The sequence below is a fragment of the Chiloscyllium plagiosum genome, unplaced genomic scaffold, assembly GCF_037043375.1.
Source record: "Chiloscyllium plagiosum isolate Xiang-an unplaced genomic scaffold, Cpla_swu_hap1 HiC_scaffold_32, whole genome shotgun sequence".
NCBI lineage: Eukaryota > Metazoa > Chordata > Chondrichthyes > Orectolobiformes > Hemiscylliidae > Chiloscyllium > Chiloscyllium plagiosum.
In genome coordinates this window covers 3445130-3467720 of record NW_028270170.1, presented here as the reverse complement: position 1 = coordinate 3467720, position 22591 = coordinate 3445130, and the positions used below count along the sequence as shown (strand labels likewise).

Below are 22591 nucleotides of genomic sequence, written 5' to 3'. Positions count from 1 at the left end.
CTTCACTGCACTAAACACTCTCTCACACCCACACACACTCTTACATACTCACACGCTCACGCAGACCTTTTCTGATACACAAGCTCTCTCTCATGCATTCACACATACACAACCACACTCACACCCATACATGCACCTTCTCACAGACTGCTACCCCTTTACACTCACACATACACACTGTCACAGACACTTACAGCCCCCCACACATACACCCACACGCACACACACACATGAACTTTTCAGCTCAGCGAGCAAACCTACATTCAGAACCTCAACCTGAGCTACAAATCTTCTCAAAACTTGCTAACACACATGTAAGTTTGTGGGATGAATTTGTACTTGCAGAATTACATTTTATTTTGCTCAAAAACTGTATAATCCATGTAAGATTCTGGTAATCCATTTTTTAGAAATAGAATCAGTCTGAACATTGGGACACAGACAGCGCCACACAGGGCACCTCATACCTTCAATGAATTATCTGAGCTGACATGGCACCTATTGTTAAAATTCACTTGAGAATGTAACTTTAAAAAAGATTCTGGGATTTGCATATGAAAGAACTGAAACAAACATGTTAAAAATCACACAACACCAGGTTATAGTCCAACAGGTTTAATTGGAAGTACACTAGCTTTCGGAGCGACGCTCCTTCATCAGGTGATTGTGGAGGGCTCGATCGTAACACAGAATTTATAGCAAACATTTTGCTATATCGAGCCCTCCACAATCACCTGATGAAGGAGCGTCGCTCCGAAAGCTAGTGTACTTCCAATTAAACCTGTTGGACTATAACCTGGTGTTGTGTGATTTTTAACTTTGTACACCCCAGTCCAACACTGGCATCTCCGAAACAAACATGGTCATTCTAAAAGATGAAAGACATAACAAACAATCCAGGTCTTTTTCAATATATAATCTCAGTTGCATCACACTGTAAACTTTTGCTATAAATTCTGTGTCTTACGATCTATTCCTCCACAACCACCTGATGAAGGAGCAGCGCTCCGAAAGCTAGTGCTTCCAAATAAACCTGTTGGACTATAACCTGGTGTTGTGTGAATTTTAATTTTGTCCACCTTAGTCCAACACCAGCACATCCACATCATGACCAGATATCCTAAATTAATCGAGTCCCATTTGCCAGCACTTGGCCCAAACCCTTCCTATTCATATACCCATCCAGATGCCTTTTAAATGTTGTAATTGTACCAGCCTCCATCACTTCCTATGGTAGCGCTTTCCATCCATGCACCACTCTTTGCGTGAAAAAGTTTACCTTTAGATCCTTTTTAAATCTTTCCCCTCTCACCCTAAACCTATACCCTCTAGTTCTGGATTCCCCAACCCAGGGAAAAGATCTTGTCTATTTACCCTATCCATACCCCTTATGATCTTATAAACCACTATAAGGTCACCCCTCACTCCCTGATGCTCCAGGAAAACAGCCCTTGCTTATTCAACCTCTCCCTATGGCTCAAATCCTCCAAACCTGGCAACATCCTTGTAAACCTTTTCTGAACCCTTTCAGGTTTCACAACATCCTTCTTATAGGAGGGAGACCAGAATTGCATACAATATTCCAGAAGTGGCCTATCCAATGTCCTGTACAGCCACAACATGACCTCCCAACTCCTGTACTCAATACTCTGACCAATAAAGGAAAGCATACCAAATGCCGCCTTCACTATCCTATTTACCTGCGACTCTACTTTCAAGGATCTATGAACCTGCACTCCAAGGTCTCTTTGTTCAGCAACACTCAACAAGACAAATGGGCAAGAATGGTGCAACGGTAGATATTTAATCAGTAAAGGGAACCAAACATAATGGGGTTAAAGGAGGAAAGTGGAGTTGAGGATTATCAGCTCAGCCATGATCTCATTGAAAGGCATAGCAGACCTGATGGGCAGAATGGCCTATGTCTGCCTCTTGATTTACAGTCTAACAGTATTTTCTAGACTGACCTCAAGGGTGAGAATCCACCACATTTTATAAGTGGTATGAAGATGTAGATGTCTACTGTACCTTGAAGAGAGACTGGAAGCTGGCATGGACTTAGAGAGGCACGGAGTGTGCTGAAAGAATTTAAAATGTAACATTTGACTGTGAAACCAATAATGCAGCTGAGATGCCATGGTACACAACAAATTTGAATTTGGCCATAAATTATGTCCCAAGATACCAAAATCCAATCGAATTTGAATTTACTGTTTTGATGACATCAATCTAATGGAATGATCTGGTGTTTTGGGGTATAAAACCGGACATTTTGAACAGTTAGGGGGGAGAACTGCCAAGAAAACCAGCAAGTATAGACTAGTAGCCAAATAGCTCTCTGAATGGTACCTGTCCATAAGAAATGTTTAGCAAACTGTTGGGCGGCACGGTGGTTAGCATTGCTGCCTCACAGTGCCAGGGACCCGGGTTCAATTCCCGCCTCAGGCAACTGTCTGTGGAGTTTGCACATTCTCCCTGTGTCTGCGTGGGTTTCCTCTGGGTGCTCCAGTTTCCTCCCACAGTCCAAAAATGTGCAGGTTAGGTGAATTGGCCATGCTAAATTGCCCGTAGTGTTAGATGAAGGGGTAACTGTAGGGGAGTGGGTCTGGGTGGGTTGCTCTTTGGAGGGTCGGTGTGGACTTGTTGGGCCGAAGGGCCTGTTTCCACACTGTAACTAATCTAATCTAATCAAAAGACCGAAGAAGAGACGACCCAGGAAAACCCAGAGGAAAATCTACAAAGCTGACTGGTTTTGAAACGTTTCTTTTTTGGTAAATCTTAATCAGGATTTTATTATCGGACCAGTATTGTAGAGTGTGAGATATAGGTAGGTTTAAGAGAAAGGCGTTGTAAATAGTGGTTTTAATGTTCTCTGTTGGACTTAAAGAATAAAATTGTTAATTTTTACTGTAAATAGTGAAACCTGAGATAGTTCTTTGCCTCTTGAAATGTAACAGATTACGGTATGAGCTGAGCTTCTCTGTGTGTCGGGTCTAATTTAGCAGAGGGGTTAACCAGTGTTGTAACATAAGGGAGTCAAACATTGGTAACACTATCACCACATTAAACTGGCCACGGGCTTAAGAGTTGGTCTTAACTGTGATTCCCACATTCCAAAAAAAATTTAAAGAAGATTGGGCTGGATAATGTTTAAGATTCTGCTTATAGAGTCACAGAATCATACTGCATGAAAATAGACCCTTCAGTCCAACTTCTCCATGCTTACCACGTTTCCAGAAACTAAACTGGTCCCATTCAAGTTCTGAAGAAGGATCACTGGACTCAAAACATTAACTCGGATTCCTCTTCACAAATGCTGCCAGACCTGCTGAGATTTTACAGTAATTTGTGTTTTGGTTTCCCATTTGCTTGTGTTTGGCCCATATCCCTTTAAACATTTCCTACTCATGTACCTGTTTAAATGTCTTGTAAATGTTATAACTGTACCTGCATCTGCTACTTGCTTTGGCAGTTCATTCCATATTGTGGTGTTCATGGTATTTTAATTTTTGGAAGCAGTCCACAAATTTACAAGGTTCACCGAATTCCATTTTTTTACAACAGCTCAACAGTGACTACGCCTCAACAGATAACGTTATTATCTCCTAAATTTGTAGTTGTGGGTTAATAACCTCAGCCAAAAAATATCATAGAGTCATGCAGATGTACAGCATGGAAACAGACCCTTTGGTCCAACTCGTCCATGCCGACCAGATACCCCAACCCAATCGAGACCCATTTACCAGCACTCAGCCCATATTCCTCCAAACGCTTCCTATCCACGTATCCATCCAGCTGCCTTTTAAATGTTGCAATTGTACTCACCTACACCACTTCCTCTGGCAGCTCATTCCATACATGTACCACCCACTGCATGAAAACGTTGTCTCTTAGGTCTCTTTTACATATTTCCCCTCTCACTCTAAACCTATGCCCTCTAGTTCTGGACTCCCCGACCCCAGGGAAAAGACTTTGTCTATTTATCCTATCCTTGCCCCTCATGATTTTATAAACTGCTATAAGGTCACCCCTCAGCCTCTGACACTCCAGGGAAAACAGCCCTATAGCTCAAATCCTTCAACTCTGGCAAAATCCTTGTAAATCTTTTCTGAACCCTTTCAAGTTTCACAACATCCTTCCAATAGGAAGGAGACCAGAATTGCATGCAATATTCCAACAGTGGCCTAACCAATGTCCTGTACAGCTGCAACATGACCTCCCAACTCCTGTACTCAATACACTGAACAATAAAAGCATACCAAACGCCTTCTTCACCATCCTATATACCTGCAACTCTACTTTCAAGGAGCTATGAACCTGCATTCCAAGGTCTCTTTGTTCAGCAACATTCTCTAGGACCTTACCATTAAATGTATAAGTCGTGCTAAGATTTGCTTTCCCAAAATGCAGCACCTCACATTTATCTAAATTAAACTCCATCTGCCACTTCTCAGCCTATTGGCCCATCTGACCAAGATCCCGTTGTAATCTGAGGTAACCTTCTTCGCTGTCCACTACACCTCCAATTTTGATGTCATCTGCAAACTTACTATCTAAACCTCTTGTGCTCACATCCAAATAATTTATATAAATGACGTAAAGTAGTGGACCTATCACCGATCCTTGTGGCAGTCCACTGGTCACAGGCCTCCAGTCTGAAAAACAACCATCCACCACCACCCTCTGTCTTCTACCTTTGAGCCAGTTCTGTATCCAAATGGCTAGTTCTCTCTGTATTCCATGAGATCTAACCTTGCTAACCAGTCTCCCATGGGGAACCTTGTCGAACGCCTTACTGAAGTCCATATAGATCATATCCACCGCTCTGCCCTCATCAATCCTCTTTGTTACGTCTTCAGAAAACTCAATCAAGTTTGTGAGACATAATTTCCCACACATAAAGCCATGCTGACTCTCCCTAATCAGTACCAGATGTAATAACATCTCTGAATGGGTTGATTAGAAAATATGAAGCCAACCATTTCAGCATTACAATGACCTAAATCCTTAAACCATTAAACTAGATTACCTGGTTAGTTAGATCCCACTTGGTGGTGGGACCTACCTTTGTGCAAACTACCTTCGTGCAAACTACCTTCTACACTGACAGGACTCCCTGTAGTTCACCCATTTGTAAGTCTGTGTTCATGAATATTTTACAAAATGGGTAATTAGATTACATTACATTACAGTGTGGAAACAGGCCCTTCGGCCCAACAAGTCCACACCGACCCGCCGAAGCGCAACCCACCCATACCCCTACATTTAACCCTTATCTAACACTACGGGCAATTTAGCATGGCCAATTCACCTGACCTGCACATCTTTTGGACTGTGGGAGGAAACCGGAGCACCCGGAGGAAACCCACGCAGACACAGGGAGAACGTGCAAACTCCACACAGTCAGTCGCCTGAGGCGGGAATTGAACCCGGGTCTCCGGCGCTGTGAGGCAGCAGTGCCACCGTGCCGCCCACTAAAGTAGTGATTGTAACCATTTCAGCTGTGTGGATCTCACAGATTAAGAGTTCCCTGATTGGGGCTGTTAACCTTTGTTGACAGACATAACAGTTGTGTCAAGAGGTTCTGTTCACTCTGAGAGCTGGCTCTGAGGGAGCTGGATTAGAGTGGTGCTGGAAAAGCACAGCAGGTCAGGTAACATCCAAGGAGCAGGAGAATCGACGTTTCTGGCAAAAGCCCTTTATCAGGAATGAAAAGAGGGAGCTGGACCAGTATTGAGGATGGCGCACATATAAATAAAGGGGGTGACAGGATACCAACCACTGTGGAGTTATTTCAAAAGTGATGCTGAAAAGTCCCAACTTTTTATGTAAAAGCTTGCAAATTTTTTTCAAAGTAAAAAAGCAGACAAGCTTGTTCCTTTTTTTAGGTATACATCCTGTCTGTTTCAAACTACGATTGGACTTGCAAACATTGCAACTCATGTCAAGTTAAAAAGTTCATTGCAATTGGATGGTTTCACATTGAGTGCAGGGCGGTGCCTGTTTTGCAGCCTGTTAGAACATTCCTTTCCCCAGGGTGAACAATGGCTGCTAGCCGCCTCTGGTTCATTTGCATCTGCGCCAGCAATCCCCAGATTCCCCCCATCAATCATTCCGACAGTGCACCGCCCACACAGCTGTCGACCAATCAACTCCCATATGCAGATAACGCCCCCCTTCGCATTCCGCATCTCTCGTGGTCCACAGCACCATCAGTCAGAATTATGACCAATCCAACTCCACGCATACGTAGGATACGCCCACACAGTGCTGTCTGTCAAGATTGAGCGCCGGCCAATCAGAAAGCGGGAGAGTGAAAATCTCGCTCACTTGCGGCTTGGCGTCAGACGCGAACGTCGCCAATACGGCGTCCGATTGGTCGGGTCTGGTGCCGGTCTGGGTGTGGGGGGGCGGGACGTAGGAGCCGATTGGACGGCGACGGCGCGCTCCACTTTGACCCTCTTAAAGTGAATAAAACATCATGAGCGGTAGGTTCGCTTTTTAAAAAAAATTAAAATAAATAATTGGGAATTAAATCGTTTTTTTGGGGGGACGACCGGGTCCGCGAGAGGTGAGGGATATCCGGGGGAAGCGGGCTGACAGGCGGCGGCCCGGCCCCGGGGCCCAAGGGGTGGGGGATGGGGCCAGGGCCGGGACCGAGCCGCTCGCTCCCTCCCTCCGGCCGCCACCGCCGCTGCTGCCGCTGTTTTTTTTCCCTCCGACACTTAAAGGCGCACTTTGCGCAGGGGGTGGGAGGAGAAGGAGATTTGCAAAATATAATTAATCGCATGCATCCTGACGGGGAATATTTTCTTGCCAAAGCTGCATTGCAAAACCTTGCATCTGTTGCATTGCAAAATTTTGATAGTTCTTAACATTTTCTCTTTTTTTTTCGAAAAAATTAATAGGAAAATGGATAGTGTTTTGCACTTCGTTTTCCTACTGCTGTTGCAGTTTTGCACTGGCAGTGTCAAGGTGCCCATCAATGGGCAAGCAACGGGTTGGCAATAAAATCTGCAGGTTGCTGCCCTCCCTACTCCCTCCAGATGGTTGGCGGAGGGAAGGTGGTGGGTTTCGAGGGTGATGGGTTCAGAGGCTGGGGGTAGAGGGTCATGTGCCACCGGTTAGGGTCCTGCAGCAATGTCAACATTCGACCGTTGTCCCACTCCCTGTCTTGCATGCTCTTGGTCACGACGGGGCAAGCACATGCTACAAGAAGCATTGACGGGAGATTAACTATCGAGCATTACGAGTCGGCAATTCCGTGGCATAAATGGAGTCTCTAAAAGTTGTAGTTTGTGAGTTGGAGTTTGAAATTAGTGACCTCTAAACTACTATCTGACATAGAGTCTTAGAGATGTAGAGCACGGAAACAGACTCTTCGGTCCAACTCGTCCGTGCCAACCAGATATCCCAAACTAATCTGGTCCCACCTGACAGCACCCAGCCCACATCCCTCCAAACCCTTCCTATGCATATACCCATCCAAGTGCCTTTTAAATGTTGCAATTGTACCAGCCTCCACCACATCCTCTGGCAGCTCATTCCATACACGTGCCACCCTCTGCGTGAAAACGTTGTTCCTTAGGTCTCTTTTATATCTTTCCCTTCTCACCCTAAACCAATGCTGTCTAGTTCTGGATCCCCCCACCCCAGAGAAAAGACTTTGTCTATTTATCCTATCCATCACCCTCATGATTTTATAAACAGCTATAAGTTGTTGTGGTTCTGTTCGCCGAGCTGGGAATTTGTGTTGCAGACGTTTCGTCCCCTGTCTAGGTGACATCCTCAGTGCTTGGGAGCCTCCTGTGAAGTGCTTCTGTGATGTTTCCTCCGACATTTATAGTGATTTGTATCTGCCGCTTCCGGTTGTCAGTTCCAGCTGTCCGCTGCAGTGGCCGGTATATTGGGTCCAGGTGGATGTGCTTATTGATTGAAAAACACAGTAATAGAGAACACACACCGGATCATCAACGCCACACTGACAGGAATCCGATTCACTAGAGAGGAAGAAAAGGACAACCAACTCCCATTCCTAGACGTGACAGTACAGAGAACACCGAATGGAGAATTCACCACAAAGGTACACAGGAAAGCCACACACACAGACCAAGTCCTAAACTACGAAAGCAACCACCCCAACACACACAAACGAAGTTGCATGAAGACACGGTTCAAAAGGGCCACAACACACTGAAGTACACCAGAACTGCAAAAAGAGGAAGAAGAACACTTATACAATGTATTCGCCAAAAATGGATACCCCTGCAATTTCATCAACAGATGCCTAAGGGAAAGACAACGGAATGAGGACATGCCGCAACCCAAAGGACTAGCCACACTACCATACATCAAGAGCATTTCCGAACTGACAGCCAGACTACTGCGACCACTAGGACTCATAACAGCACACAAACCAACAGCCACTCTCCGACAACAACTCACCAGGACGAAGGACCCGATACCCAGCATGAGCAAAACCCATGTCGTGTAAAAAATCCCATGCAAGGACTGCACAAAACACTACATAGGACAAACAGGAAGACAGCTAACGATCCGCATCCATGAACACCAACTAGCCACGAAACGACACGACCAGCTATCCTTAGTAGCCACACACTCGGATGACAAGCAACATGAATTTGACTGGGACAACACTACTATTATAGGACAAGCGAAACAGAGAACAGCCAGGGAATTCCTAGAGGCATGGCACTCATCCACAGATTCAGTCAATAAGCACATCGACCTGGACCCAATATACCGGCCACTGCAGCGGACAGCTGGAACTGATAACCGGAAGCGGCAGAGACAAACTACTATAAATGCCGGAGGAAACATCACAGAAGCGCTTCACAGGAGGCTCCCAAGCACTGAGGATGTCACCTAGACAGGGGATGAAACGTCTGCAACACAAATTCCCAGCTTGGCAAACAGAACCACAACAACGAGCACCCGAGCTACAAATCTTCTCACAAACTTTGAAACAGCTATAAGGTCGCCCATCAGCTCTGACGCTCCAGGGAAAACAACCTAGCCTATTCAACTTCTCCTTATAGCTCAAATCCTCCAACCCTGGCAACCTCCTTGTGAATATTTTCTGATTCCTTTCAAGTTTCACAACATCTTTCTGATAGGAAGGAGACCAGAATTTCACACAATATTCCAACAGTGGCCTAACCAATGTCCTGTACAGCCACAACATGACCTCCTAACTTCTGTACTCAATACTCTGACCAATAAAGGAAAGCATACCAAATGCCTTCTTCACTATCCTATCTACCTGCGACTCCACTTTCAAGGAGCTATGAACCTGCATTCCAAGGTCTCTTTGTTCAGCAATACGCATCATGCCTCACTTTGATCTTCCAGCACCAATTGCTGTGCTCTCAGTACTGTAAAATATTAGACATTTTTGTACAGTCCTATGGGATCACAATGCACACTGCTGCAATATTGTAGAAAGGAGCAAAACTGGATGCCATCAACCTAAGATAGTTGCCAGTAAATCCAATAGGAAATGCAGAAGAAAAGTCTTTACTCAGTGAGTGCTGAGAATTAACAACATATTACCACTAGGAGTGGTTGAAGCAAATAGTCTAGATGAAAGGCAAGATTCAAAAGCACTTTAGGAACAATGACATTGAAGGAAATACAGTTTGTTTGAGATAAAGAGAGTTTAAAGGAGGTTGGCCTGGAATTTAAATGCTGATATGGACTGGATGGATGTGTTATATGCTATTTTAAAGTATGGACTGGTGTAATATGCTGTACTTCAGCACTGATTGTAATATACTATGTTTAGTGTTGGGTTGTAATAAACTTTTTTAAGAGCTATGTATTATGTACTGTATCCAGCAGACGGTGCAGTGTACTGTGTTCAATGATGTAAAATACATAAACATGGCAATTGACATAATATAATGTGTTTAGAGCTGGGTGCAATATACAGTAACCTATACATAATATACTGTATTAAGCTCAGGAAGTAGTATACGGTATCCTGCTGGGTGTAAGATACTGTGTTCAGCACTGATGCAAGATACAGTATCCTGCTGGGTGAAAAATTCTATATCTGGGCATACCTAACAATGGTGTCAACCTGGTGAACTCAATGCACAGGAGTATTAAATGCCAAAGTGTGGAAGCAACATGCAATAGACAGACCAACACCAAACAGATCAGATCTAAGCTCTGTAGCGCTGCATTTCTATATGGTTGTGGATAATTAAATAACTAACAGGAAGATGAGGCTCCACAAGTATCCCCATCCTCATGAATGGGGGAGTCCAGTGCAAAAGACAAGGCTGGAGAACAGCTTGGAAAGAGACTGTGAATGAGAGAGTATGGTTTTAAAGGAATTGACAAAAGATGCAAAAGAAACAAGAGTAAAAATTTTTCACACAGCGATGCTGAGTGTGTGATAAAGGCAGGTTCAAGCGAAGCATTCAAAAAGAAGTTGGAGAGTCATTCTAAAAAGAAGAATGTGTAGGGGTTATAGAGAGAATGCAAAAGAATGGAACTGGGTGAATTGTTCATTTGGAGAGCTGACACAGATACAGTGGGCCATATGGCCTTGTGCACTGTTAAAGTTCTGTGATTTACAACCACCTTCAGCCAGACTGCTGAGTGGATGATCCATCTCAGCCTCCTGAGGTCCCAGCATTACAGATACCAGGTTTCAGACTATTCAATTATTTGTGATATCAGGAATCAGCTGAAGAGCTATGGTCCCGTCAGTATTTTGGTAGTAGTACTGAAAGTTATGCTCCAGAACTAGCGAACCCCTAGCCAAAATGTTCCAGTATACCTACAACACTGGCATTTACACTGCAATGTGGAAAATTGCCCAGGTATATCCTGACCGACAAAAGTAGGACAAACCAGGTCACTTGTGGTTCAATCAGTTTTTTCACAATCATCAGTAAAATGATGGAAGTTGTCATTGACAGTGCTATTAAACAGCACTTGCTTAACAATAACTAGCTCACTGATGCTCAGACCAGGTTTCACCAGAGCTACTCAGTTCCTGATCTCACTACAGCTGTGGTCCAAATGAGGATTAAAGAGCTGAACTCAGGAGATGAGGTAAGAGTAACTACCCTTGACATCAAAATGGCATTTGACCAAGTGTGGTATTGAGCACTAATAGAACTGAAGACAATGGGATAAGAACAACAAATAAGTTTAGAAAAACTCAGCAGGTCAGGCTGAAGAGAAAAACAGTTAACGTTTCACGTCAATGACCCATCAGGTGCCTGAACTGCTGAGCTTTTCCAGCATTTTTAAATTCTTATTTCAGATTTCCAGCATCCACAGTATTTTCATTTGAAGTCAATAGGAATCAGGAGAAAAACTTGTTGCTGGTTGGAATCATACCTGGCACAAAGGAAGATGTCTGGTATTGAACAGTTTCTGCAATTGATTTCAAGAGTCAGGCAGGTGAGAGATGGCTGAGAGCGGTTAGGATCTGCTGAAATCAAACCCTACTGTTCACAGAAGAGGAAAGTAAAGTTTGGCAGGGATAGGGACCGCTGAAGGAAGAGTGAACTAAAATCCAAGAGTGAGGCATGCAGGTTGAAACAAACCCCTGAGGTCTCATGAAGAGATTTCCACATGCTCTTTATAAATGGCACTGTGCTTTCATTTTCAGACCAGCAGGACACTATGGCTGCCACCACCACCATTAGTCACTGTGAATACCTGCAGCCAGCAGCATCAACAATGATTGAGGTAAGGGAGATGTTTCTGCTTTGGAGCACCTACCATCAAACAACATTTCAGCTCCAGGAGTCTGTAACACCAGGAGTCAGCGAGTTGTCAGGACCAGTTTTGTTCTCTTGCAAAGATGTTGTGAAATTGAAAGGGCTCAGAAAAGATTTACAAGAATGTTGCCAGGGTTGGAGGATTTGAGTTATAGGGAGAGGATGAATAGCCTAGGGTTGTTTTCCCTGGAGTGTTGGAGCCTGAGGGGTGGCCTCATAGAGGTTTATAAAATCATGAGGGGCATGGATAGGATAAATAGACAAAGTCTTTTCCCTGGGTTCAGGGGAATCCAGAACTAGAGGGCATAGGTTTAGGGTGAGAGGGGAAAGATATAAAAGAGACCTAAGGGGCAACTTTTTCCATGCAGAGGGTGGTACGTGTATGGAATGAGCTGCTAGACGGAGTGGTGGAGGCTGGTACAATTGCAACATTTAAAAGGCACCTGGATGGGTATATGAATAGGAAGGGTTTGGAGGGAAATGGGCCAAGTGCCGGCAGGTGAGACTAGATTGGTTTGGGATATCTGGTCGGCATGGACGAGTTGGACCAAAGAGTCTGTTTCCGTGCTGTATATCTCTGTTACTCTATCATTGCTTCTGCCCACTTGCTGCGAAGCTGAGTGCCGTGCACCATGTGGGTACCTTCCCGGACACACGTAGCCACTTGATATTTTCAAATTTCCGGCCCTGTGCTGGGACTAAGTTTTGCAAATGCATCTAAATTAATTTTGTTCACCCCACTTTTTATGTTTTTTCCCCTATCGTGGCTGTGTGGGCTTTGGATCTACCTTCCTCAGTATATTGCATAAAAGATGGCACGGAAGAATTCAAAGTCAAACAGGAACGTTCTCTTCATTGTCCTAATCAATATTTATGTCTCAATCAATATTGGGGGTTTGCTGTGAACAAGTCAGCTGCCAGATTTCCTATATTATAAAAGTAGCCACGTGTGGTTGGAAACCTGAAGATTTGAAGGGCGTTATTGAAATACAAGACTCTCTAAGTTGTTTTGTTTCTTCCCCTTTTTCCTTTCTCTGGCTCTTGTTTCAGGATTCACAGCCATCTCCTCTGGCTCTTCTGGCAGCAACATGCAGCAAGATTGGACCCCCAGCCGTGGAATCCAGCTCCACACCCTCTCCAGTGGCTGTACAGATGGTCACCAAGAAACTGCCGCTGTTGAAGCCAGCTCCAGCACCTAATGGGCAAAATGGTGGCAATTTCAGTTTCATTGGAGCTAATGGAAAAGTCTTTCAGATCCAGGGATCACAGGTCACCGGTCCAGCCGTTAGCCCCTCCCTCTCTGGACAGTTAGTGCTGGCCATTCAGAGCCAAGCGATGGTCAACAAAGGCTCACGGCAGAACGTTCAGTATCAGTTAGTCCCCCAGGTCCAGACCCTGGGTGGGCAGTCCCTTCAGATTGCCAATGTTCAGCAAAATATGACAGGTCAGATCCAGATCATTCCAGGTACCAACAAGGCTTTTGTGACCACTGCAGTAGCAGCCAATACGCAGAAAGTCTCCCCTCAGGCAATGCATGTGAAACCCGCTTTATCAGTCCCTGCCCAAGTGCAGAAGACCAGGGGCACAACTGTACAAGGTCAGGGCAATGTCATTAAGCTGGCAAGTGGTGGAAACGTTGCCCTGTCTGTGCCAATTAGTAATTTGGTTGGTGCCGGTGATGGAACAGCCATACAGTTGGCCAGTGATGCTGTGTGTGGAGGAGGTGGCTCTGCGAAGCTCAGCAAAAGGTTGAGAAGGAAATCGACAAATCCTGCAGCGGTGGCGGAAACAGTCACACTTGTGGAGGCTTCATCAGGAAACGTCATCCAGCCAGGTGCCAACATACTCTTGGTGCAGAGTCCAGGCTCCAATGTTCTGCAGCAAGTACAGGTGGTGCAGCAGAAGCAGGAGCAGGCGGTCCAGACCATTCCTCAGCAGGCCATCCGCGTTGTGCAGGCAGCCTCCATGAGTGGTCACAACCTTCCCACCGTACCCCAGAAATCCCCACAGAGCCTGCAGATTCAGACCAGTGAGCACAGCTCCCCACCGGTTATCATCAGGAGTCAACCTATATCCTCCTCGGGACAGGTTAACTGGCAGGCAGTGCAGGTGAAAAGTTCCACGGCACTTCAGCAAGGCTCCAGTCCCTCTGGTAGCTTTCCCCGGATTGCTCCAGCTGCAGGTGGAAAGAGATCCTCTGCGGGCTCTTTGATCCGGAAGGGGACTGCTTTGCCGAGAATTGCACCAGCTGGGGGTGCCATTAACCTGAACAGTGCGCAGTTTGCCACTGGTCAGGCAATTCAGACCATCAGCATCAACGGCTTGCAGGTGCCCGGAGTTCCAGTGACTGTCACCAATGCTGCAGGTGAGAGGCAATTTATACAAGTGTCAATTCACCAAATTTAACATAATGAGTTGTTGCAAGTGGGAATACACTGACTAAGGCTGGTGGATACAGATTCAGTAGTAATTTTCTAAAGGGAATTGGACAGATATTTGAATGGAAACAATTTGTTGATCTGCAGGAAAAGTGCAGGAGTTTGTGGTACAAATTGGGTAGCTTTTTTAAAGAACTAGCACAGACATGGTGGTCGAATGGCCTCTTTTACTGTGCTTTGATTCTTGGACTTTGTGTAAATGAAAGGAATTTATTGGAACGATTGAAATAATGGCAGGAAACAGTAAGATGCCATTCAGCATTTCAAATCTGTTTCTTAATTAAGACAGATAGCGTGTCATTTGTAATGCCCTTGGATTAACAATCCAGAGGTCGAGGCTGATCCTGTGGAGGTATCAATGCAACTTCCACCACAGCAGCTGGTGCAAGTTAAATTCAATTAATAAATCTGGACATGCTTCTTATGCTGTGGTAGTGTCCGTACTTCTGAACCAAGAGTCCTGTGTTCAAGACTCACCTACTGTAAGGATGTATACACTTTGTGCAGAGCCCTGGTCCAGTGTTCTGCAGTGAAAGCAGGTGGTATAGCAGAGCAGGAGCAGGCAGTGCGCATTGATTGGAACAATGTGGTTAGAATAGATGGATGCTTGATGACCCAATGTGGACACGATGGGCAAAAGGGCCTATTTCTGTGCTGGAAAATCTCTTTGACGCTTCAATTTTCAAATGATTATCTTTTTGAAATTCCTTCAGTGTTCTAACCTTTCCCTGTCTGTTTCATCCCCTTCAACACCACTCAGCTCTGAGATCTCTGCACTTCTATAATTCTGGGTTCCTGCGCACCTCCATATATAATTGCTGCATCCTTGTTGGACATGGTTTCAATGCCTGGGCTCAAAACTCTGAAATTACATCCCTAAACCTCTTCATTCTACCTTAAGAACAATCCTTCAAACCTACCACTTTGTAAGGAGGTGATAACATAGTGATGCAGTTACTGGACGAGTAATCCAGATACCCATGTAATGCTGTGGGGACCTTGGTTTGAATCCCACATAGCAGATGATAGAATTTAAATTTAGTAAAAGAAATCTGGAATTAAAAGTCTAATGGTGAGCCAACTACTATCCTTTAGGGAAGAAAATCTGCCATCCTTATGTGGTCATATCCAAAAAGTGACTCCAGACCCACAGCAATGTGTTTTACTCTAAACTGACCTCTGAAGGGCCTAGCAGACCATTCAGTTGTAGTGAGTCTTAAAAAGACTCAAATGAATAAAGCTGGACAGGCCAGTGGATATTGACGGAAGCACTGGAAATGACAGGGGCAGTTTTATCCCTTTGACCTTGCTAAGTCCACTTTCCTAATACCTTTGACAAGGTTCCCCATGAGAGACTGGTTAGCAAGGTTAGATCTCATGGAATACAGGGAGAACTAGCCATTTGGATACAGAACTGGCTCGAACGTAGAAGACAGAGGGTGGTGATGGAGGTTTTGTTTTCAGACTGGAGGTCTGTGACAAGTGGAGTGCCACAAGGATCGGTGCTGGGTCCGCTACGTTTCATCATTTATATAAATTATTTGGATGTGAGCATAAGAGATACAGTTAGTATGTTTGCAGGTGACACCAAAATTGGAGGTGTTGTGGACAGCGAAGAGGGTTACCTCAGTTTACAATGGGATCTTGATCAGATGGGCCAGTGGGCTGAGGAGTGGTAGATGGAGTTTAATTTAGATAACTGTGAGGTGCTGCACTTTGGAAAAGCAAATCTTAACAGGACATACACACTTAATGGTAAGGTCCTAAGAAGTGTTGCTGAACAAAGAGACCTTAGAGTGCAGGTTCATAGCTCCTTGAAAGTGGAGTCGCAGGTAGATAGGATAGTGAAGAAGGCTTTTGGTATGCTTTCTTTTATTGTTCAGTGTATTGAGTACAGGAGTTGGGAGGTCATGTTGCAGCTGTACAGGACATTGGTTATGCCACTTTTGGAATATTGCATGCAATTCTGATCTCCTTCCTATTGGAAAGATTTTGTGAAACTTGAAAGGGTTCAGAAAAGATTCACAAGGATGTTACCAGGGTTGGAGGGCTTGAGCTATAGGGAGAGGCTGAATAGGCTGAGGCTGTTTTCCCTGGACCGTCAGAGGCTGAGGGGTAACCTTATTGGGGTTTATAAAATCAGGAGGGGCATAGATAGGATAAATAAACAAATTATTTCCCTGGGGTGGGGGAGTCCGGAACGAGAGGGCATAGGTTTAGGGTGAGAGGGGAAAGATATAAAAGAGACCTAAGGAGCAAAGCTTTCATGCAGAGGGTGGTACGTGTGTGGAATGAGCTCCCAGAGGAAGTCGCGGAGGCTAGTACAATTGCAACATTTAAAAGACATCTGGATGAATATATGAATAAGATGGGTTTGGAAGGATATGGGACAGGTGCTGGCAAGTGGGACTAGATTGGGTTGGCATGGATGAGTTGGACCGAAGGGTCTGTTTCCATGCTGTACATCTCTATGACTCTATAATGCTATCTGGGGCAAGTGCCAAAATTTGGGGAATTGTCTCGCAGACTAGTCAAGCAACAGTCTGACGTATTCATACTCACAGATTCATCCATTACAGTCAATGTTTGAGACATCACCATTATCATTCCTTGGTTTATCCTGTCCCACTAGCAGGGCAGACCTAGCAGAGGTGGGAGCACAATGGTATACAGTTTGAAGAAGGCTGCCCTAGCAGTTCTCAACATTGACTCTAGCTTCATGGCGACAGGTCAGACATTGGCAAAGAAACCTCCACCAGATTGTCACCTACAGCCTCCTAGCTTGGCTGATGAATTATTCTCCTCCACATTGAATACCTCTTCAAAGAAGCACTGACAATGGCAAAGACACAGAATGTACTTGGAATCATAGAAACAGACCCTTCGGTCCAACTCATCCATACCGACCAGATATCCCAACCCAATCTAGTCCCACCTGCCAGCACCTTGCCATATTCCCTTCAAACCCTTCCTATTCATATACCCATCCAGATGCCTTTTAAATGTTGCAATTGTACCAGCCTCCACCACTTCCTCTGGCAGCTCATTCCACACACGTACCACCCTCTGCGTGAAAACGTTGCCCCTTAGGTCTCTTTTATATCTTTCCCCTCTCACCCTAAACCTATGACTCCCCCACCCCAGGGAAGAGCCTTTGTCTATTTTTCCTGTTCATGTCCCTCATGATTTTATAAACGTCTATAAGGTCATCCCTCAGCCTGCGATACTCCAGGGAAAATAGCCCCAGCCTGTTCAGCCACTCCCTATAGCTCAAATCCTCCAACCCTTGTAAATTTTTTCTAACCTTTTCAAGTTTCACAACATCTTTCCGATAGGAAGGAGACCAGAATTGCACGCAATATTCCAACAGTGGCCTAACCAATGTCCTGTACAGCCGCAACATGACCTCCCAACTCCTGTACTCAATACTCTGACCAATAAAGGAAAGCGTACTTTTGGTGTGAGTCTTCAGTGTTCATACCAAGAGTGGCTCAACTGCTGACCTAAGCTCGTCAAGTCCATGACAGTGCTAGTACAAGCAATCACTGCACCTTCCTTGTCGAGATGAAGTCCTGTTTTCACAATGAGGGTAGACACCATGATGTTCTGTGGCACTACCAAAGTGTTGTGTGGTGCTAAATGAGATAGATTTTGAACTGATTGAGCAACTCAAGACCTGACATAAATAGTTAATCAGCTGCAATAGAATTGTACTCAACCACAATTTGCAGCCTTGTGGCCAAGCATATTCCCTCGTTCCTGATGAAGGGCTTTTGCCTGAAACATTGATTCTCCTGCTCCTGGAATACTGCCTGCACTACACTCTCCTCTCTAATCTCCAGTATCTGCACTCTTGCCTATATTCCCTAATCTACCATTGCCATGAGGATGAACCCTGGTTCAATGAAAAATGCAGGGGGCACGCCAGGGGCTACATCAGGTATACCTTATAAAGAGATATTGACCTGGTGAAGATGTAACACAGGACGGCATCCGTGCCAAACATAAACACCCAGTGATAGACAGAGCTAAATGGTCCCACAGCCAACAAATCAGATCTAAGCTCTGCAGTCCTACTATATTCAATTTTGAATGGTGGTGGACAATTAATTTACTGCAGGAGGAGACTGCACAAATATCCCCATCCTCAATGATGGGAGAGTCCAGCACATCGGGACAAAAGGTAAGGCTGAAGCACTTGCAACAATTTTCAGCCAAAAGTGCCAGCTGGATGAACTATCTCAGCCTCCTGAGGTCCCCAGCATCTGAGATGCCAGTTTTCAGCCAATTCAGTACACTCCACTTGATTTCTAAACACAGCTGTGGCACTGGATACTACATGGGCAATGAAAACTGACATTATTCTGGCAATTGTACCGAAGTCATGTGCACCCGAACTTGCTATGCCCCTAGCCAAGCTGTTCCAATACAGCTACAACACTGACATGGAAACACAGAAAATAGGAGCAGGAGTAGACTATTTGCCCTTTGAGTCTTCTCTGCCATTCAATATGATCATAGCTAATCATCGACTCATTACCCTGATTCCACTTTCTCTATCCCTTTAGTCCGAAGAACTACATATTTCTTGAAAGTCTTCAATGTTTTGGCCACACACTGTGGCAGTGAATTCCACATGATCACCACTCTCTGGATGAAGAAATTTCTCTTCAGCTCTGTCCTACTCCTTCTGCTTCGACTGTGATCCCTGGTTCTGAACTCCCAGTCATTGGGAACATTCTTCTGCAACTACCCTGTCTAATCCTGTCAGAATGTTATAGGTTTCCATGAGACTTCTATCTCTCCTGCCCATTCTCCAGTGAACTAATGAATATAGTTAACGTAGAACAGTACAGGCCCTTCAGCCCACGATGTTGTGCCGAGAATTTTTCTTAATCTAAGATCAACCTACCCTACACACCCTTCAATTTACTGCCATTCATGTGCTTGCCCAGCAGTCGCTTAAATATCCTTAATGTCTTTGACTCTACAACCACCACTGGCAGTGCATTCTGTGCACCCATCACTCTCTGCTTAAAGAACCTACCCCTGACATCTCTCCTATACCTTTCTCCAATTAACTTAAAATTATGACCCCGTGTGACAGCCACTTCCGCCTGGGGAAAACTCTCTAGTTATCTACTCTATCTATGCCTCTCATTACCTTGTACACCTCTGTCAAGTCACTTCTCTTCATTCTTCTCTCCAATGTGAAAAGCCCTAGCTCACTCATAAGACAAGCCCTCCAATCAAGGCTGCATCCTGGTAAATCTCTTCTATGCCCTCTCTAAAGCATCTACATCCGTCCTATAATGAGGTGACCAGAAGTGGACACAATATTCCAAGTGTGGTCTAACCAGGGTTTTATTGAGCTGCAGCAAAACCTCACAGCTTTTAAACTCAATCCCCCTGTTAGCAAAAAGCCAAAATACCCTACGCCTTAACAACTCTATCAACTTGGGTGGCAACTTTGAGGGATCTGTGTACATGGACCCCAAGGTCCCACTGTTCCTCCACACCACCAAGAATCTGTCTTTTACCCTGTAATCAGCATTCAAATTGGACCTTCCAAAATTAATCACTTCGCAATTATCCAAGTTGAACTCCATCTGCCATTTCTCAGCCCAGCTCTGCATCCTGTCAATGTCTTGTAGCCCGCAACAGCCCTCGACGCTGTCTACAACACTACTGACCTTTGTGTCATCGGCAAACTTTCTAACTCAACCTTCCACTTCTTCATCCAAGTCATTTATAAAAACTACAAAGAGCAGAGGCCCAACAAGAGATCCCTGCAGGACACCACTGGTCACCAAGCTCCAGGCAGAATACTTTCCATCCACTTGCTGTCTTCTTTCGGCCAGCCAATTCTGTATCCAGACAGCCAAATCTCCCTGTATCCCATACCTCCTAACTTTCTGAATGAGCCTACCATGTGGAACCTTATCAAATGCCTTACTGAAATCCATATACGCCACATCCAATGCTTGACCTTTGTCAACTTGTCTTGTAAAATCATCAAAGAACTCAATAAGACTTGTGAGGCATGACCTGCTTCTCAGAGAGCCATGCTGACCATCTTTAATCAAACTATATTTTTCCAAATAGTCATAGATCCTATATCTCAGAATCCTTTCCAGTACCTTGCTTACCACACATGTAAGACTGACTGGTCTGTAATTCCCAGGGATTTCCCTATTCCCTTTTTTGAACAGAGGAAAAACATACGCCTCCCTCCAATCATCCGGTACTACTCCCGTGGAGAGTAAGGATGCAAAGATCATTGCCAGAGGCTCAGCAATCTCATTCCTCACTTCCTGTAGTAACCTTGGATATATCTGGTCCTGCCCTGGGGACTTATCTATCTTGCTGTTTCCCAGAATTTTCAGCACATCCACTTTCTTAATATCAATCTGTTCAAACCTATTGACCTGGACCACTGTGTTCTCACTATGAACAAGGTCCCTCTCTCTAGTGAATACTGAAGCAAAAAACTCATTTAGGCCCTCCCTTATCTCTTCAGACTCCAGACACAAGTTCCCTCCACTATCCCTGATTGGCCTTACCCTCTCTCTGATCATTCTCTTATTCCTCACTTAAGTGTGGAACACCTTTGGGTTTTTCATAATCCTTTCTGCCAAGGTATTCTCATGCCCCTCCCAGCTCTCCTCAGTCCATTTTTGAGTTCTTTTCTACCTACCCTGTAATCCTGTAAAGCTGTGCCAGATCCTTGCTTCCTCAACCTTAAGTCAGCTTCCTTCTTCCTGTTGACGAGAAGCTCCTCTTGTCATCCAAGACTTCTTCACCTTCCCATTCCTTGCCTGTCTCAGTGGGACAATGTTATCCAACACTTGCAACAACTGCTCCTTAAACAGCCTCCACATTTCTGTTGTGCATTTCCCATAGAACAATTGTTCCCAATTTATACTTCATAGCTCCCGGCTAATAGCATTATAATTTCCCCTCCCCCAATTAAATACCTTCCCATACTGTCTGCTCCAATCCCTCTCCATGGCTATGGTAAAAGTGAGGCAGTTGTGTTCACTGTCACCAGAACGCTCTTCCATCGAGAGATCTGACACCTGGCCTGGCTCGGTGCCTAGCACCAAGTTCTAACCAATCTTTCCTGAAGAAGGGCTTATGCCCGAAACGTCGATTCTCCTGTTCCCTGGATGCTGCCTGACCTGCTGCGCTTTTCCAGCAACACATTTTCAGCTCTGATCTCCAGCATCTGCAGACTTCACTTTCTCCTCTAACCAATCAAGTAAGGAGACCAAAATGGCACACAATATTGCATTGCCTTGTGTAAGATATCCTTGCTATGAAGGCCAACATACCATTTGCCTACTGCACCTGCATGCTTATAGCAACAGCAGCTTTTAGCATGAGGACACGCAGGCCTCAAAGCAGCACCTTGCTTCAGCAATTTATCACCATTCAGATTCCTGGTTTTGAAACCAAAGTAAATGATTTCACATTTATCCATATTATTCTGCACTTGCCATGCATTTGCCCACTTACTTGTCCAAATTGCACTGAGGCATCTCTGCCTCCTCTTCATAATTAAAAATTTCACAATACCAGTTATAGTCCAACAGGTTTACTTGAAAGTACAAGCTTTCGGAGCGCTGCTCCTTTGTCAGGTAGCAGTGCTCCAAAAGCTTGTACTTCCAAATAAACCTGTTGGAGTATAACCTTGTGTGTGAATTTTAACTTTGTCCACCCCACTCCAACACCTCCGCATCATGGCTCCTATCCTCCTCAGAGCCCATCCTCCCACAAGCTTTGTGTCAGTTGCAAACTTGGAGATATGACATATAGTCTCCTCTAAATCTAAATCATTAATATACATTGTGAATAGCTGGGATCCAAGCACTGATCTCTATACTACCCCACTAGTCACTGTCTAACCCCTCGGAAAAAGAACTCTTTGTTACTTGTCTGCAAACCAGTTCTCCATCCATTTCAACCTCCAATTCCATGCGTTTTAGTTTTGAGTACTAATTTCTCATGTTGGACCTCATCAAAGGCCTTTTAAAACCTAAGTAAACCACATCTACTGACTCCACCCTATCCACTCTACTAGATACATCCACAGAAAATTCCAGCAGATTTGTCAAGCTTGACCTACCCTTTGTAAATCCATGCTGACTCTCTGATCTTGTCACAATCTTCCAAGTGCTCTGCTTTACATCTTTTATAATGATCTTCATCGTTTTTCCCATTAACATTACGAAGCTAACCAGTTTATAATTTGGTGTTTTCTCTCTGTCTCCCTTCTTAAATAGTGGGTTTACATTTGCTACCCTCCAACTCAAAGGAATTGTTCCAGAGTCTATAGAATTTAGAAGACCACCAATGCACCTGCTATTTCCACCGCCACTTCCTTAA

At 44.7% G+C, this 22591-nt stretch overlaps 1 protein-coding gene across 2 annotated transcripts in view; it reads left to right on the top strand.

Moving 5' to 3' along the window:
- Positions 1–6411: 6411 nt before the first annotated feature.
- sp2 (sp2 transcription factor) overlaps positions 6412–22591 on the top strand; it is a 37495-nt gene continuing 21315 nt past the window's right edge. Inside the window, exons 1-3 of one of the 2 annotated variants that reach the window (XM_043674746.2) lie at positions 6412–6488; positions 11654–11733; positions 12816–14130. In XM_043674746.2, coding sequence (XP_043530681.1) covers positions 6482–6488; positions 11654–11733; positions 12816–14130 — 1402 coding nt within the window. In that variant the 5' untranslated portion in view covers positions 6412–6481. Of the gene's footprint in view, positions 6489–7279; positions 7299–11653; positions 11734–12815; positions 14131–22591 lie in introns of those variants that run through there. The other variant, XM_087977720.1, reaches the window with a different exon arrangement.